This window comes from Medicago truncatula, chromosome 4 (assembly GCF_003473485.1).
Source record: "Medicago truncatula cultivar Jemalong A17 chromosome 4, MtrunA17r5.0-ANR, whole genome shotgun sequence".
Taxonomy (NCBI): domain Eukaryota; kingdom Viridiplantae; phylum Streptophyta; class Magnoliopsida; order Fabales; family Fabaceae; genus Medicago; species Medicago truncatula.
In genome coordinates this window covers 22879092-22894337 of record NC_053045.1, presented here as the reverse complement: position 1 = coordinate 22894337, position 15246 = coordinate 22879092, and the positions used below count along the sequence as shown (strand labels likewise).

The 15246-nt window shown below is 32.9% G+C and overlaps 1 protein-coding gene and 2 pseudogenes across 1 annotated transcript; 2 read left to right on the top strand and 1 right to left on the bottom strand.

Annotated features, from left to right (window-relative positions):
- Window positions 1–275: 275 nt before the first annotated feature.
- Window positions 276–2354, bottom strand: LOC112418461 (uncharacterized). The gene is made up of 4 exons (XM_024774810.1): window positions 1949–2354; window positions 886–1023; window positions 692–771; window positions 276–575 (listed from the first exon to the last, which is right to left on the bottom strand). The coding sequence occupies exons 1-4, from the start codon at window positions 2352–2354 to the stop codon at window positions 276–278; spliced, it is 924 nt and encodes a 307-aa protein (XP_024630578.1).
- Window positions 2355–6583: 4229 nt separating this feature from the next.
- Window positions 6584–9236, top strand: LOC25479510 (equilibrative nucleotide transporter 3-like; annotated as a pseudogene).
- Window positions 9237–13277: 4041 nt separating this feature from the next.
- LOC25479509 (expansin-A23-like) lies at window positions 13278–14698 on the top strand (annotated as a pseudogene).
- The last annotated feature ends 548 nt before the right edge of the window (window positions 14699–15246 follow it).

The window sequence follows — 15246 nt, the reverse complement described above, 5'->3', positions numbered from 1 at the left end:
AAAGGCTAGTGAATAACTCTTCCTCCCACACAAAGAGTCTTCTTCTCCAAATAAAATTCAAATTCAAACCCACCTCCGAAACCGCCCCTATCTCCCCCACCATTGCCTCCTTTTGACTTGAAATCGAATAAAGTCTTGGATATTTTTTTAGCAAAGCTCCCACCTCCACGCCAATTAACCTTCCAAACACTCGTCTTCAAGCCATTTCCCACCTTGCGCAAAATCTCGCCATTAAACCATCCTAGGCTACCAAAATCATCTAACTTCACTACATCTTAACACCAAACCGAAGTGAACCGCGGCCAAGATGTACCTCCACCTTCCAACAAACACTCCTTGCATGGGCCATATTTTTCCTCTAGAACATCTTTCCACAATGCATTTTCCTCATCTAGCAACCTCCATCTCCATTTAGCCAATAAACACACATTCATCACCCGAACATCTTTAATCCCCATACCTCCATTTTTCTTTTGTTGACACACCGACTTCCACTTCACACAACTAATTTTCTTCCGCCCCCAAAGAAATTCTCTTTGAACTCTAACTATCCTCTTTTCCACATGGACCGGCGTCTTCATAAAAGACAAGTAAAAAATTGGAATTGAATTAAGAACCAAATTTAAGAGAACGATTCTACCTCCAAAACTAATATACTTATGCCCCCATGAGTTCAGCTTCCCACACAAACTTTCCACCATCGGCTCCATGTTTTCAAACTCTTCGGATTAGCCCCCACCGGTAACCCCAAATACTTGAACGGGAGACTACCTTCACTACAATTAAAAAAATCACACGCCATTGCCATAAATCCCCCCGGAATATTAAATCTTATAAGAGAGCTTTTGAAAAAATTAATATTCAACCCCGTGACCATTTCAAAACCTCTCAAAAGCGCCTTCATCATCCAAAAATTCTCCACCGAAGCTTTCCCAACGCAAAGAGTATCATCGGCATATTGCAAATGAGACACCACCAAACCATTTCCTCCAATCCTAAACCGCTCAAACAAATTCAAGTGCACTGCATTTCTCATCAACCAACTAAAACCTTCTGCAACTGTTGAAATTGACTCAAAATTTGATGGATGATGAATTGTTTCTAAAAGTATAAAAGATTTGTTTTATATATTTTTTGTGTGCTTCCAGAAGATTGTTGTTGAAAATATATGTATGAACAATAAATATATTTTTGTACCGTATGAAGAAAATTTGATGCAAATATATTTTTACGTTGAAGGAGGAAAAAAAAGAAACGTATCTTCAGCGTAATATCCATTCCAAATTTGTGAATTATATTTCTCTAGAAATACATATCTTGTATCAAATGAAATATGCGAGAGTAGAAGAACAAGGTTTAGAAGCCAACAACAAAACTAGAGTTTGTAGAGTTTACTCTTGGCAACAAAACACTATGGTTGAGATTGAATCACTATAGAATTCACCTTGAAAAAACACTATTAGGATTGAATCTCTTGGTCATTGGAAGAGATTCGGGACTTTGGGTGGAATTAGGTTTGAAGATCTATTCTTGTAACCCTTTGATATCTATTTTGTAAAGTTACTCATTAATATAATGGAACAGAGAGCTGCTCTCTCCCCCAGACTAGGTCAGTATTGGACGGAACTAGGTAAAAACAAATCGTGTGTTCTCTCTCTTTCTCTCACTGTTTTCTATCTTTTGATTGTGTTTATAACTATCATTCACGTTGTCACCACATTGTTTTGGTTGTTTGATGAATTTTCTCCACACATCAAATATGTTATTTGTGTGATTTTTAACCAATTCACAACATCAACCAACAAAAATAAAAAAGGGGTTAAAGGTTCCCTTTGTTTAAGTCCTCGTTGGATACTAATCTCCTCTGTTGGGCTTCCGTTCACAAGAATAGACATACTTCCACCAAACGCACACGTCTTCATCCAAGTCACCCACTTCTCACACATACCCACTCTACCCATCATATACTCCAAAAATTCCCAATCCACCGAATAATCATAGGCCTTCTCAAAATCTATCTTAAAAATCAAACAATATTTCTTTGTTATTTTCGCGTAATCCACCAACTCATTCACCACCAAAACACCGTCCACCAAGTTCCTTCCTTTGAGAAAAGCCGATTGTGTCGGTGAAATTACTGAACTCATAACTCCCGTCAATCTTCTAGCCAACACCTTTGCAAGTAGCTTATAAAGACTTCCAACCAAATAAATAGGCCGATAATCCTTTAACTCTAATGGAGACGACGCCTTTGGGATAAGAGCCACGAAATACGCCAACATACTCTTCGGTAGCATCTCATTTGCATGAAATTGATCGAAAATAATTCTCACCTCATCCTTATACGCCAACATACTCTTTTGATGCCATCACTATCTCGAACTCCCGACTCAATTTCTACCATAGAGAATGGCGCCTCCAAAAAGCCATTATCCTCATTGGACAATTTTTAGATGAAGAAGCTTCATCATTTATCCCCCCTCCTCTCATCGCTCCTACACACCACATTAAAGTCTCTAACAACACACCAAGCCCCCTCCCTTACTTCGACGCTCCTCGAAAAGATACTCCCGCAACCTTCTCTTGGACACCAAGTCAGATTTGGAATAAACATTTATAACGAAACATCTAGTTTTCTCCACACCCCACTCTAAACACACACCCACATAACCTTCCCCTTGGAAGGAAAACAAATTAATAGACCTAGATTTTCGCCAAATGAAAAGAATACCACCACTATTTCCTTCTTGAAGCGCCAAAAAATCCATCTTATTTTGTCTCACCAAATCACAGATTTTATTCTTCTTCACCCTCCCACCCCTCACATTAAAGGTCGTCACTATCATTGACGCACCGTTCCACGCTCCCTACTTGACTTAAGCTTCTCTGCCACCTCTTCTGGCACAATGAGTCTCTCAGTTGTAGTACCATCCTCCTCCAAAAAAGTAACACATGCATCCTTTTGTAATTCAAGACTCTCTTTACCGCTAACACCTTGACATACGACTCTCTACCAAATTGGTTAACTTGTGTTTCCAAAACCATCTCAATATGATTTTCCATATGGAGACCAATTCCTGAGCTATTATAAGGAACTGTATCTGTTGAGAGAGACTTCCCTCCCCCTCCACGCACCCGACGAGCAGGACCTTCATTCCCATTCCAATCCTACTTACCCACCTCCGGTTTAGAAACAGTCCTCTTGTGTGTTAAGCACACATGATACCTGTTATTCTCCCCTTTCCACTTCCTCAGACTTCCTTGTGACAGGGCTTAATTTTGTTATTACAATCTGGATGCTTATATATTGATAGTTGTATCCTTATACTAATAACTTTATGGCTAGGAAGTAAGTGATTAGTAAACTAGACAAAAGATACCGAGTAAAATAAAGTTACCCTAGTGGTAAGTAAGTTGACCCTAGTAGTAAGTACTTAGGAGGTGACATTACTAATATTGAGTAAAATCTGCTGAACCTAGGATGTAACTAGTTTATTAATTAGGGAAACAAGCACCAAGGGGAATAGACCTATGTAAGACCATTGTCCTTGACCTCTACATAAGGTAGACGCTGATAGGGAGGCCTGTTTGTAGAACTACTTGGGGGGAGGGGGGATGGAGAGTGTGTTATGAGTATCCAAAGATTCATAGATGGGTTGATCTACAGGAATATTGGCCTTCATTGCCTTTGGAAATCTTGGATCGCCAATTTTAGTCTATATTTCAATTACCTTTGAATTAGCAAGACCCCGCATGTACGGATCATTGTGCGATCAGAAGGTGCAGTTAGCCATCGAAAGGATAGACCTAAATCAACTGAGATAATATAGACCCTGTGTAACGATCAAAGTGCGACCAACAGGTGCATCTTGACAACCGACTAGGTTAGGACGTCCCAACGGCCTCATCACTTGTATAGTATACTTAGGATGACTAAACGCGACATGAATGTTATTTATTATCCAATAATATAAATAGGGGGATTCAAAGAGTCCTAACCAGTGTTTTCTTTTGTGCAACCAAAAACAGGTAACTTGCTATGTCGCAAACAAATAAAAATTGGAATCTCTAACCCTTATCTTTTTTATTTTATATCGTTAACTTAAAATAAGTAACGCAAGCTATTTAGACGAAAACGACAATCCCTGTGGATACAATACTCTACTTATCACTTTATTACTTGGTAAACGATTTGGTACACTTTCCTAATCCGACCATCAATGAGTATATATAGAAAAGACTGGCAAGTGGAAAAATTTGGCCAAAAACCACATAGTGAACCAATTCACTAAATGTGTAAATCGATTCAGACAACTAAAGACAACCAACCCGAGCCATGAAAATTGTTACGAATCAAGATAAATTTAATTGATTCATATTGCCCCATATGAAGGTTGATACGATTCATAGAACAGTGAATCGATTCAACAAGGCAAAAATACTAGACCAGAAGAAAACAGAGACACAAATCAAAACAAGACTGATTCAATTCATGATGATAGGATTCATCAATTCATGAATCGAATCAAAATGCACAAGTTATGAGGAAAAAGGCAGAAACATCTCATGATACGATTCAAAATAGTCTGAATTGAATCAATTAACTAGAAAATCACTTAGACCATGAAAAATGAAGTTTTCTACTTACAAACAACATACAAGACACCAAGGGACCATAGGCAAAAGAGGCAAGAGATGCTTGGTGCTTTAACATGAGTCTAGGCTATACCGATTGTTAAACATCATAAAAAACTATTTAATGAACATCATCAAAACAAAAACCTTATCTACACACAACTTCAACGTAGTCTTTTAGGCATTGCGCCTTGGTCTGGTGGACGTTTAGTCCAAGTGTCTTCGTGGGACTGGCCATTTGGCTGGTCTGGAACATAAATTATACACGGGATTCATATTTATTATAAGGCATACAACTACTTTTCATTTGTAAAAAAAAAAAAAAAAAAACTATACATGGGATTAATATTTATTACAAGGCATACCCCTACTTTTCATTTGTAAAAAAAATAAAATACTTTTTTTAGAAAATTAGACATTTTTAAAATTGCTTCTTGCGTAAAAATCATTTGCCTTTTTTGTTTGTTTGTCTTTATGTCTGTTTTATAAAATAATATTTTACATTGTTGAAGATTATATCTTTTAGAAGTATGACTATACAAAAAATCGGATAAGTAATCAATAAGTCACTAAATAATATAGTTGTACAATTACACGTGACTCATAATGAAATCTTTATCATTAACTAGATCTTTATTATTTTTAATATTTTGACATATTTCTAGACGACCACTTTATAATATTTAATAACAACAATTTCAATGATTTTGTCATGGATGAATTACACTGACCTCCTTTAAGATCCTCTTAAATAACACAAGCACCCCCTATATTTTAAACTAAACAATAATCTCCCTTATTTAGTTATCAAAGTGACAAGCAACTCCTTTATAATTTAACATTGTTTACCCTCTGTTAATTCCTTTCTTTTAGCAATTCATACAAGTATGAACTTCTTTAATTTTCGACCATTTTTTCTTATCATTTTTCACTTTGGTAATTTTTCAAACTTAAGAGATCAATGACTGTTCCTGTATCAAAATGGGAAAAATCGTTAGTGTGCTAGCTGGATCATAATTAAAATTAAATGCATAAGCACAAAATGTCAAAGCTTTAGAATTAAGTATTTTTCTTAAAAAAAAAAAAAAAGAATAAAAAATAAGTAATTTGTGTGGCCAAATATTTTTTAATAAGTCTTCGGATAGTCAGAGAACAAAATATACTTATCTCTCGTTTTATTTTTTGTAACAAAAATATCCACATTTCCTCCTAGAATCTCTCTCTGAGCCCAAATCTTTTCAATTTTTTTGGTAACAAACTGAGTCTTTAAAAAACACTGAGCATTGTTTGTTTCTTATACGGTTGTTTAGTGCTATATATATTAGAGTCTCAGTTGAAAGTGTATTTTCATCGTTTATAGGTCTTTTTTCTTTCACGTAGGTATTTTTTTCTTTCACGTTATGTCACTACTTATCACTTACTGGTATATTGTTTTTCTGCTCGATTTATCGTGAGTTTCATTACAAATCGTTTATGTGAAGAAATCGATTTTTTTACAAGAACAAATCTATTAGCACTATGTGTTTATGTATAATGAATTAAGATCATTGTTATTATCGGCGTAAATTAATTTATTTCTTTTTGTTCTGTTTAATTTTGCTTTTGATCTTTCTTTTATTGTTTTTATACATGGTTGTTTTGGTGTTAATAAACTACTTGAGTACTACATGGGTTCTTTAGGGTTTAGGGTTTATTACATTGGTTCTTTAAGGTTTAGTGTTCATAAATTATTACTTAGTACTGCATGGGTTCTTTAGGGTTTAGGGTTTATTTCAATTACCTTGACCAAGGTTTTTTTCTTTATATTAATTATTTTCAGTGTTTGATTAATTGAAGAGAACTAAGCATCTAAGGTAGCCATGGCTGAAATTGAGCCTCCACCACGTCTTCAGGTAATATATAATAAACTGCTAATTAGTAATTTAATTATTATTTAATACTGCTAAACATGAATTATTTCATCATTTAAATTTTTGGGCATTGACAGGGAAAATTTGCTGCAATGTTGGTTTGCTGGATTCTTGGCAATGGGGTTCTTTTCACTTGGAGCAGTATGCTCACAATAATAGATTACTATCTTATTCTGTTTCCGGTAATTTATCTATTTTCCTATACATTTTTTCAGTTCTGATACATTTTTTAAGTGTTTTGAAATCTCGGTATTCGTCCTATTTTTTGTTTTGGAAACTCGGGTATTCAGCCGTAGAAGGTTAATATAAGGACTAATCGGATAGGGTTTCACAGAATACAATACATAGCACCGAAGTCAAGGAATTGGCTTATAAAGTAACCCTTAAGTGTCCATCACAAATTAAGAAATTTTCTGGAAATTCTCAATATTGTATTGTTTACCAACATTTTAGATTGTTATGTGGATAATCATAGAGTTAAAAACCTAGTTCTCTCTGGTTCAATTTTCAGTGTTTCAAGTTTTAATATCCAATTTTTTGTTCATTTCCTCTCTGTGCAGAATTATCATCCCTCTAGGGTGCTTACTCTTGTATACCAACCATTTGCGTTCGGAACAATGGCTATACTTGCTTACCACGAGGCAAAACTCAATACAAGGAAGCGGAATCTATCTGGATATATACTCTTTTTCTTGAGCTCTATGGCTGTGTTAATTGTAAATCATGTTCATTTTTTTATATACTTTTCTTCCTCTAGAATATGCATTTATGTTTTATTTAACTTCTCCTATTTACTTGCCATAGTTGGATTTAGCATCATCTGGAAAAGGAGGGCTTGGAACTTTCATTGGTATATGCATAGTTAGCGGTGTTTTTGGAATAGCCGATGCCCTTGCACAAGGAGGAATGATTGGAGATATATCCTTAATGCATCCAGATTTCATGCAGGTCAGCATCACCAATGGAATTTACTACAAGGTTAAAAAATTTCCTTCAATATATGCAAAAATTTAATCGTTTTGTCGTTGTTGCAGTCTTTTCTTGCAGGTGAAGCAGCCTCAGGTGCACTAACATCTGTTTTGAGGTTAATCACAAAAGCAATATTTGAAAATTCTAAGGACGGTCTTCGCAAAGGAGCGAGTAAGTTAACACTCTAATGCTTAGCATAGAAGCATAGATGCCGTTTTAGTCTCTATTCGTAGTCTGTTAAATTTGCAAATTCGTTATTTATTAGTATATTGATGATTATGAATGTTGAAGTAATTCCCATACTGATAATTTGTAATTATATTGTCCATGCAGTTATGTTCTTTGCCATATCAGTTCTCTTTGAACTTCTTTGTGCTATTCTCTATGCATTTGTGTTTCCTAAATTACCAATTGTGAAGTACTATCGTTCAAAAGCGGCATCAGAAGGATCCAAAACTGTCGCAGCTGATCTTGCTGCAGCTGGCATCCAGACCTCACTTGGAGAAGTACTGTCTCTTTTCTTTTCAGTTTTTCATGGAAATTCCTAACTTTTGAGATTCAGTTTATTTATTAGACTACTTTATGCATTTTTCAGTCCACCGGAGAATCAAAGCAATTTGAGCGCAAAGGAATGAAGCAATTGTTATGGGAAAACAAAGATTATGCACTTGATTTGTTTCTGATATATATCCTCACATTAGCTATATACCCTGGATTTTTATCAGAAGATACCGGAAAACACAGTTTAGGCACCTGGTAAGTTCATTAACCACATAATTATTCTTCGTTCTCCTTAGTCACAAACTTCAACTAAATCGGCATTTTGATATGTAAATGTGCCTGGTGGATTCAATATATTCACAAAATGTATTGAAAATGCTAAAACATCTCTTGTTGTATCTTTCGTTAGTAATTTTTTTGGACTAAAATGATAAATAGAAGACGTATTTGATGGCTAAAATAACAATGAAAGATACATTTAAGGATTATCTACGATGACGCTTAACACATTCGCGCATTAAGTTGACTATTTATACTCCATATACTTTTAATTTTAAAACTTGTGTCTGAAGTGTAATAAGCAACTAATAAAACAGTGACATCATTGTGAGATATAATTAGATGTGTGTGCAAAACATTTTTACACATTCACTCCATAGTTTTAAAACCCTAAACATCTCAAAACAACAAAAGTAGGTTAAGATCTTTGTTTGTATCTCCCGAACGAAGACCTTGTTAATCTTTCCATATTTTTTGCAGGTATGCTCTTGTGTTAATCGCTATGTATAATGCGTGGGATCTTGTTGGAAGATACATTCCATTGATTAAAATCCTGAACATGGAGTCCAGAAAGTGGATCACCGTTTCCGTCTGTGCCCGATTTGTACTTATACCAGCATTTTACGTCACTGCAAAGTATGGTACTCAAGGTTGGATGATAATGTTGACATCTTTCTTAGGGTTAACCAATGGCTACCTCACTGTCTGTGTTCTTACTTCTGCACCTAAAGGCTATAAGGTGAAGAATCCATTAAGAAACTAATTTTTTTCGAGGTTTATAATTATTTTAACATCGATCCATTAATCAATACTTGTGTGTTTTTTCTTATGTAGGGACCTGAACAAAATGCATTGGGAAATATCTTGGTGTTGTTCATCCTTGGAGGTATTTTTGCAGGTGTAACAGCTGATTGGTTATGGTTAATTGGTAAAGGATGGTGAGAGATCTCAACCATGCTAAATTAGAAGTTCTTGGTTATGAAGATTTTTTAATTCTTTTGTGAATATGTTTGGTGTTTTCATTATGTACAAAGCTAAATCCAATTTTGGTTAATTTTTTCTCACTATTTTGACAACTAAGGCAAGCTTTTCACTTGGTCCATGCGATGTAATTGTTGACTTGTTAAGTGCGAGTTAGAACTTAGATGTATCGTATTGGATTAGAAAAACAGATGTTAAACATGTTAGTGTTGATTCATATACCGAATGTCTTAAGGTTATCGGGGAAAGATAGTTGTGTTTTTGTTATAATCACGTCATTTGATTAGCCCAAGTAAGCAAACAATCACTGCATTTAACAACTCTTTAAGTATCCCTTGCTGAACTTTTTTTTTTTTTATTTTTTTTTTTAAGAAGTTAAATTAACCCACTTAAATTGACACCGGAGAGAATCGAACCTGATACCTCGAAGAGGAGCACACTCTCAAATCCCAAGCCAATACCCTTACTGAACTTCTCATTACTATAAATAGTAATCCTTGATGTTACAATACAAAGCCACATGTCTATCACTGTTAAATTATGCATTGCAAGTTCTAATTGATTATAGCGATTAACAATCTAATGTTACAGTTCTGAGGTTTGGTGCTCATCCTAATTCTACAAATCTCAAAAGTGTCGTTAAGTATCTAGATAATTAATCATGTGAGTTAAATCGAGCAACGATGTTAAATCAAGTTCAATTCTCTAGTTTCTGATCCTAACTCATTTGGAATCATATCATTTAGCACTTTAGGATAGTCTAATCCATTAGGACCTTGCAATCTCTGCAAGCACCTAACAAAGGGATCTAATCAATTAGAAAAGGGACACTAAATCGATTGGAGATCAATAATCTCTTAAAACAAGTTCCTAAAAGATGTGATACATTTGCTTGGTCGATTATCAAACCATAGAAACATCGAAGATATGTACGAGGGAGTTTTGATTAGTGGGTTAGCGACGATTTTTCCATCAAAATAGAATTGCACCAAATGTCAACCCTAAGTTCTTATCTTTTTCCTTTAGTTTTGATGTACTTACAAAGCATATGCAAGAGTTAGCATCGAAATGTATGCTTTTTTTTTCAGATGATGTAGTTTTGCTTGGAGAGTCGAGGGAGGAATTGAATGGGAGGTTAGAGACTTGGAGACGTGACAGGGTAAATGAAATGTAACTTTAGCAAAAGGTTTAATAGTTTTGCCTTAGAAGTAAAACTTGGAGATCGTATCATATACCCCAAGTTACAAAGTTTAAGTATCTTCAATCCATAGTACATCATGGAGGATAAATAGAAGCAACATAAATCATCATATTCAAGTTGTGTGGTTGAAATGAAGAAAAGTCTCAAGCGTTTTATATAATACGAAGCTACCACTCAAGTTGAAGGGAAAATTATATCAAACAACTGTCAAACCAACGATGTTGCATGTAATGGATTGTTTTGTGGTTAAGAACCACAACAAGCATAAAGTAAACATAGAGGAGTGATGGTCGGATATGGCAAATGTATCAAATCGTTTACCAAGTAATAAAGTGATAAGTAGAGTATCGTATCTATGGATTGTCAATTCGTCCAAACAATTCTCTTACTTATTTTTGTAAGTTGACGATGTAAAAGATAAGGGTTAAAAGACTTGCAATTTTAATGGCTAATGATTTCTTTCAATAATTTGATACTTCTATTATTATGTTGGCACTATTTTTTTTTTTAGGAAGTTATTGTGGCACTACTTAAAAAAAATAAATTACCGCAGCACAAACAAAACGAAACGTATTGGAAGTTGATGATTGTTTTGAATATGAAAAAAATGCACCAAAACAATGGCTGATGTTTTTCTTTTAATAATAATAATGGAAAGAGCTGATAATGTTACAATAAAAACCTTCCTTAAAAAAAAACGTTACAATAAAAACATTATTCTAAATGATTAGCGTTATAATAATTCTAATGTAATACTATGGAAATTGATGAAATGTTGCAATTTTGTAACGGTAAAATATGAGACAAAAATGATAGTGTCTTTAGTGTCATTGACTATGATAGCTATTTTTATAGTTCTATGGAAATCAAATGCACAACCTTTCTTATAGTTCTATGGAAATCAATTGTCTTTGCATAATTTTTTATAGTTCTATTTTTGCCCCTATTCATATAGTATTTCTGGGATTTTTTTGTTTTTGCATGGATAGTTACAATATTCAATTGGCTCTTACAGAGCAGACAATAAAAAGTTTTTTTTTTTTTTTTTTTTTTTTTTTTTTTTTTTAAGGAAAAAAGTTTTTATCAAAGATATTTATTTCAGTCTTTTTTTGTGAGCAATTTTTATGATGTTCAATTGACTAATATATTTATTATAATTTTGTTTCTTAGGTTCGTTGATCCCTATTGCTTTTTCGAAATGAATATGAAGTTTAGTAGATACCATATTGAATTCAACATGAATTATGTAATTTTATATTTTTTTATTTCTTTATATTTTCTGTTTAAGCTTATTTAGAGTTTTTTTTTGTGTAAATGTGTAGGAAATTTTTTGGAGCCAGTGGATCTTATACATTTTTGGTTGGAATGAATACTAGAAAAACATAAGCAAATATGTCTTTTGAAGATAAAGATTTGATAAGGAAGTATTTATGCTCTTGGCTCATTTGAGATTGAAGCATCAAATTAAAGGTTTGAGAAATTCCTAGGTTTTTTATTCATTTTTAATATTATTGCAGGTTTTTTATTGATTTTTAATATTATTGCAGGTTTTAATAAGTTTTCTTTTTTTTACTAAAAAAAAAACTTTTTTTTTTCGACAAAAATCATTTCACACATTTGCTCGTTGGTCCACATTTCTAATGCATGCACGCCCTCAATAAATATTTTTTAGCAATAGTAGAAAGTATCTTACACCTTAACTGCAAGACAACACATTATAATAACTAAGGGATGGAGGTTGATTCTCAAACACCTTATTTATTATTTTTAAGTGCTGAATTTCTGACCGCTTGATTAGTTGACAAAAAAATTCTACAAGTAAACGATTACATTAAATTTAAAATTAAGGTAGACAATTTTTTAATGACAAAGGGTTAAAAATTAATTGTTAGTAATATTTATTCTTTTGTTTGGGTTTAAATCCATGATCTTAAACTCCTTTTTGAGGTGTTTGCTTTAAATTTATGGTGGTGTGCAAGTGGTTAATTGTTTTTGATTTTGGGTTTAAATCCATGACCTTAAACTCCAACTTTATACATTCACTTCCCTTTGCCATTCAAAAAAATAAATTTATTTATTAGTTTAAATCGGTTGAACTATCAAACTTCGATTTTTTTTCCTAAAGAACAAAATTGGTCTTTTTTTTTCTTGAATGATTTGAACCAAACTTGGTTAAATAGTCATATATTTCTCTAAAAGATATTAAGCCAAATATTTAAGGGTAATGCCCGTGGGACACTTTTAACATTATCCAATATATAAACATAAACAATAATAGATGTTCGCTAGAATATATTTTGTAGAAAAAACTAATAAATTTCTATCAACAAATTAAAATGTTAACCAATTATATATCTATTGCAAAAATAAATAAATATCATAACCTTTTTTTTGTCCGACAAAAAATACCATAACTTTTTATCGTATTATATATGTTAAAAGTTTTATCTCCGTTTACCACTAAGTTGACTTATCATTTCGGTAAAATACTATAATTACCATTAAATATTTATATTTTCAAATCAAATTACCAAATCAAATCATTAAATTACATCAATTATCAATTCAGGTACACCGTTTATCGTTTAATGAGATATTAATTTTATTTATCAATAATAATGATATATTAATTGAATTTTTAATTACGTTTTAGTATTTTCTTAACTAATGGTACACTAAAGCCTATAAAATTCACCTTTCTTCAACTTCTGTAACATACAATTCCAACCAATTCCTACCCTTTTTGTGCCTTTAACCACAAAAAATTCTCCCCTTTGAGTGCCTTATACCACAAAAAAGAAATGGCTAAGTCTAACTATTTGGTTTATTTGGCCTTTTTCATTGTGCTTTTCTTCTTGCATGAGGCCATGGCTCGCATTCCCATTAACTCAAAATGGCATAATGCAAATGCAACCTTCTACGGTGACATCAATGGTGGTGAAACCATGCGTAAGTATCAAATTAATTAGCTACCGTTTTGCTAATGAATAACTATATAGGATCATTCTCACTAAGGTGTAACTTTTTTCTTTTTTTAATCTTTATTTTTGTATGGTTGTGTATCATTATGGCCTTTACTATGTTATATAATTACTACCGATTTTTGAGGGGAACTTCTACACTACACTCGTAAATTATGGTGTACCGGTACTCTTACTTACTAAATCTATAAATTAACGATCAATTTTATGAAATAAATAGTTATTTGTCGGCATTTATATTTCAGAAAACATCATTTCATAAGAAAAACACATCATTCATTGTTTATAAGAGTCATAGTAAATTAATCAAAGTTCTCTATTATATGCGAAAAAATTTCAATTTTATTTCGTTGACTTTTGCTGAATAAAATTTAATCATTATAATCATAAATGATAAAAAAAATAATATTTTTCTTCAAAAAACAACTCATTTAACTATAAATTTTAAGGTTTGGTGTACTGGTACACTCATATATGTTGGGTGTACGGTAGAATTTCCCATTTTTTTAGATATCTACGTATCTCAAACAAACCCTAATTAGTGATCTCAAACAAACCCTAATTAGTGATTCCTACAAAAACTTGTATCTAATATAATATATTTGTATTTATCTGTTTATTATGCAGAGGGGGCTTGTGGATATGGAAATCTCTTTGATCAAGGCTATGGGCTTGAAACAACAGCACTGAGCACTGCACTTTTCAACAATGGTTATAGTTGTGGTGCCTGTTTTGAAATCAGGTGTGTCAACGACCCGCAATGGTGTAAAAAGGATGTAAAATCGATAACGGTAACGGCCACCAATTTTTGTCCGCCAAATTACATCGATGGCAGTTGGTGTAATCCTCCACATTAACATTTTGACTTGAGCCAGAAAATGTTCACTACTATTGCTATATATAGAGCAGGGATAGTCCCAGTTCAATATCGACGTGTTCCGTGCCGCAAAAGTGGTGGTGTTAAATTTCAACTAAGCGGAAACCCTTACTTCTTGATTGTTTTGATCTATAATGTTGCAGATGCTGGTGATATTTTACGTGTGTTAGTCAAAGGTTCTAAGACTGATTGGGCTCCAATGACACATAATTGGGGACAGAATTGGCACACGGGATTAAAATTGGTCGGACAAGACTTGTCATTTTGGGTTACAACAAGTGATCGAAAAGCAGTGAAGTTTTTATCCATTGTTCCTTCATATTGGCAATTCGGACAAACATACCAAGGATCGATCAATTTTTAGATGTGTTAGAATTTTGTTTAGAATTTTGAAATAAATTAGTAGGCATTTTAAGTAATTTCTGTTTTCCTCTCCAAAGAAATAAAAAAATGTAGTTTCTGTTTTGTGCACTAAATTGTTATTTTGTTCCTTGTTTCGTGGAAAACTTTATTATACTTGTTCGGCTAAAATATGGCTTTGGTCCCTGCAAATATGCTTCATTTTGGTTTTAATCGCTGCAAAATAATTTTCATTAATTATTCTCCTTTTTGCCGATTTTTCATATCAATTTCCCTTTAATTATTTCCTCATGTTGCCAATTTCCTCTTAATAGTTTATGTCAACGGATATTAACTTTTAAATAATCAAAGGTTTTTTCAAAAAAAATAATTAAAGATTATTTAAAGAAAATAATTAAATATTAAGTGTTAGCAATATAAATAAATTAAAGATTACTGATGTCAACAACATACCTTCATCTTTTTGGGCTAAGATGTCAACATATTTTTTTACCGTCAACAACTTATTCTCCATACCATTTACCTAGCTTTTATACTAAATTTTTAACATCA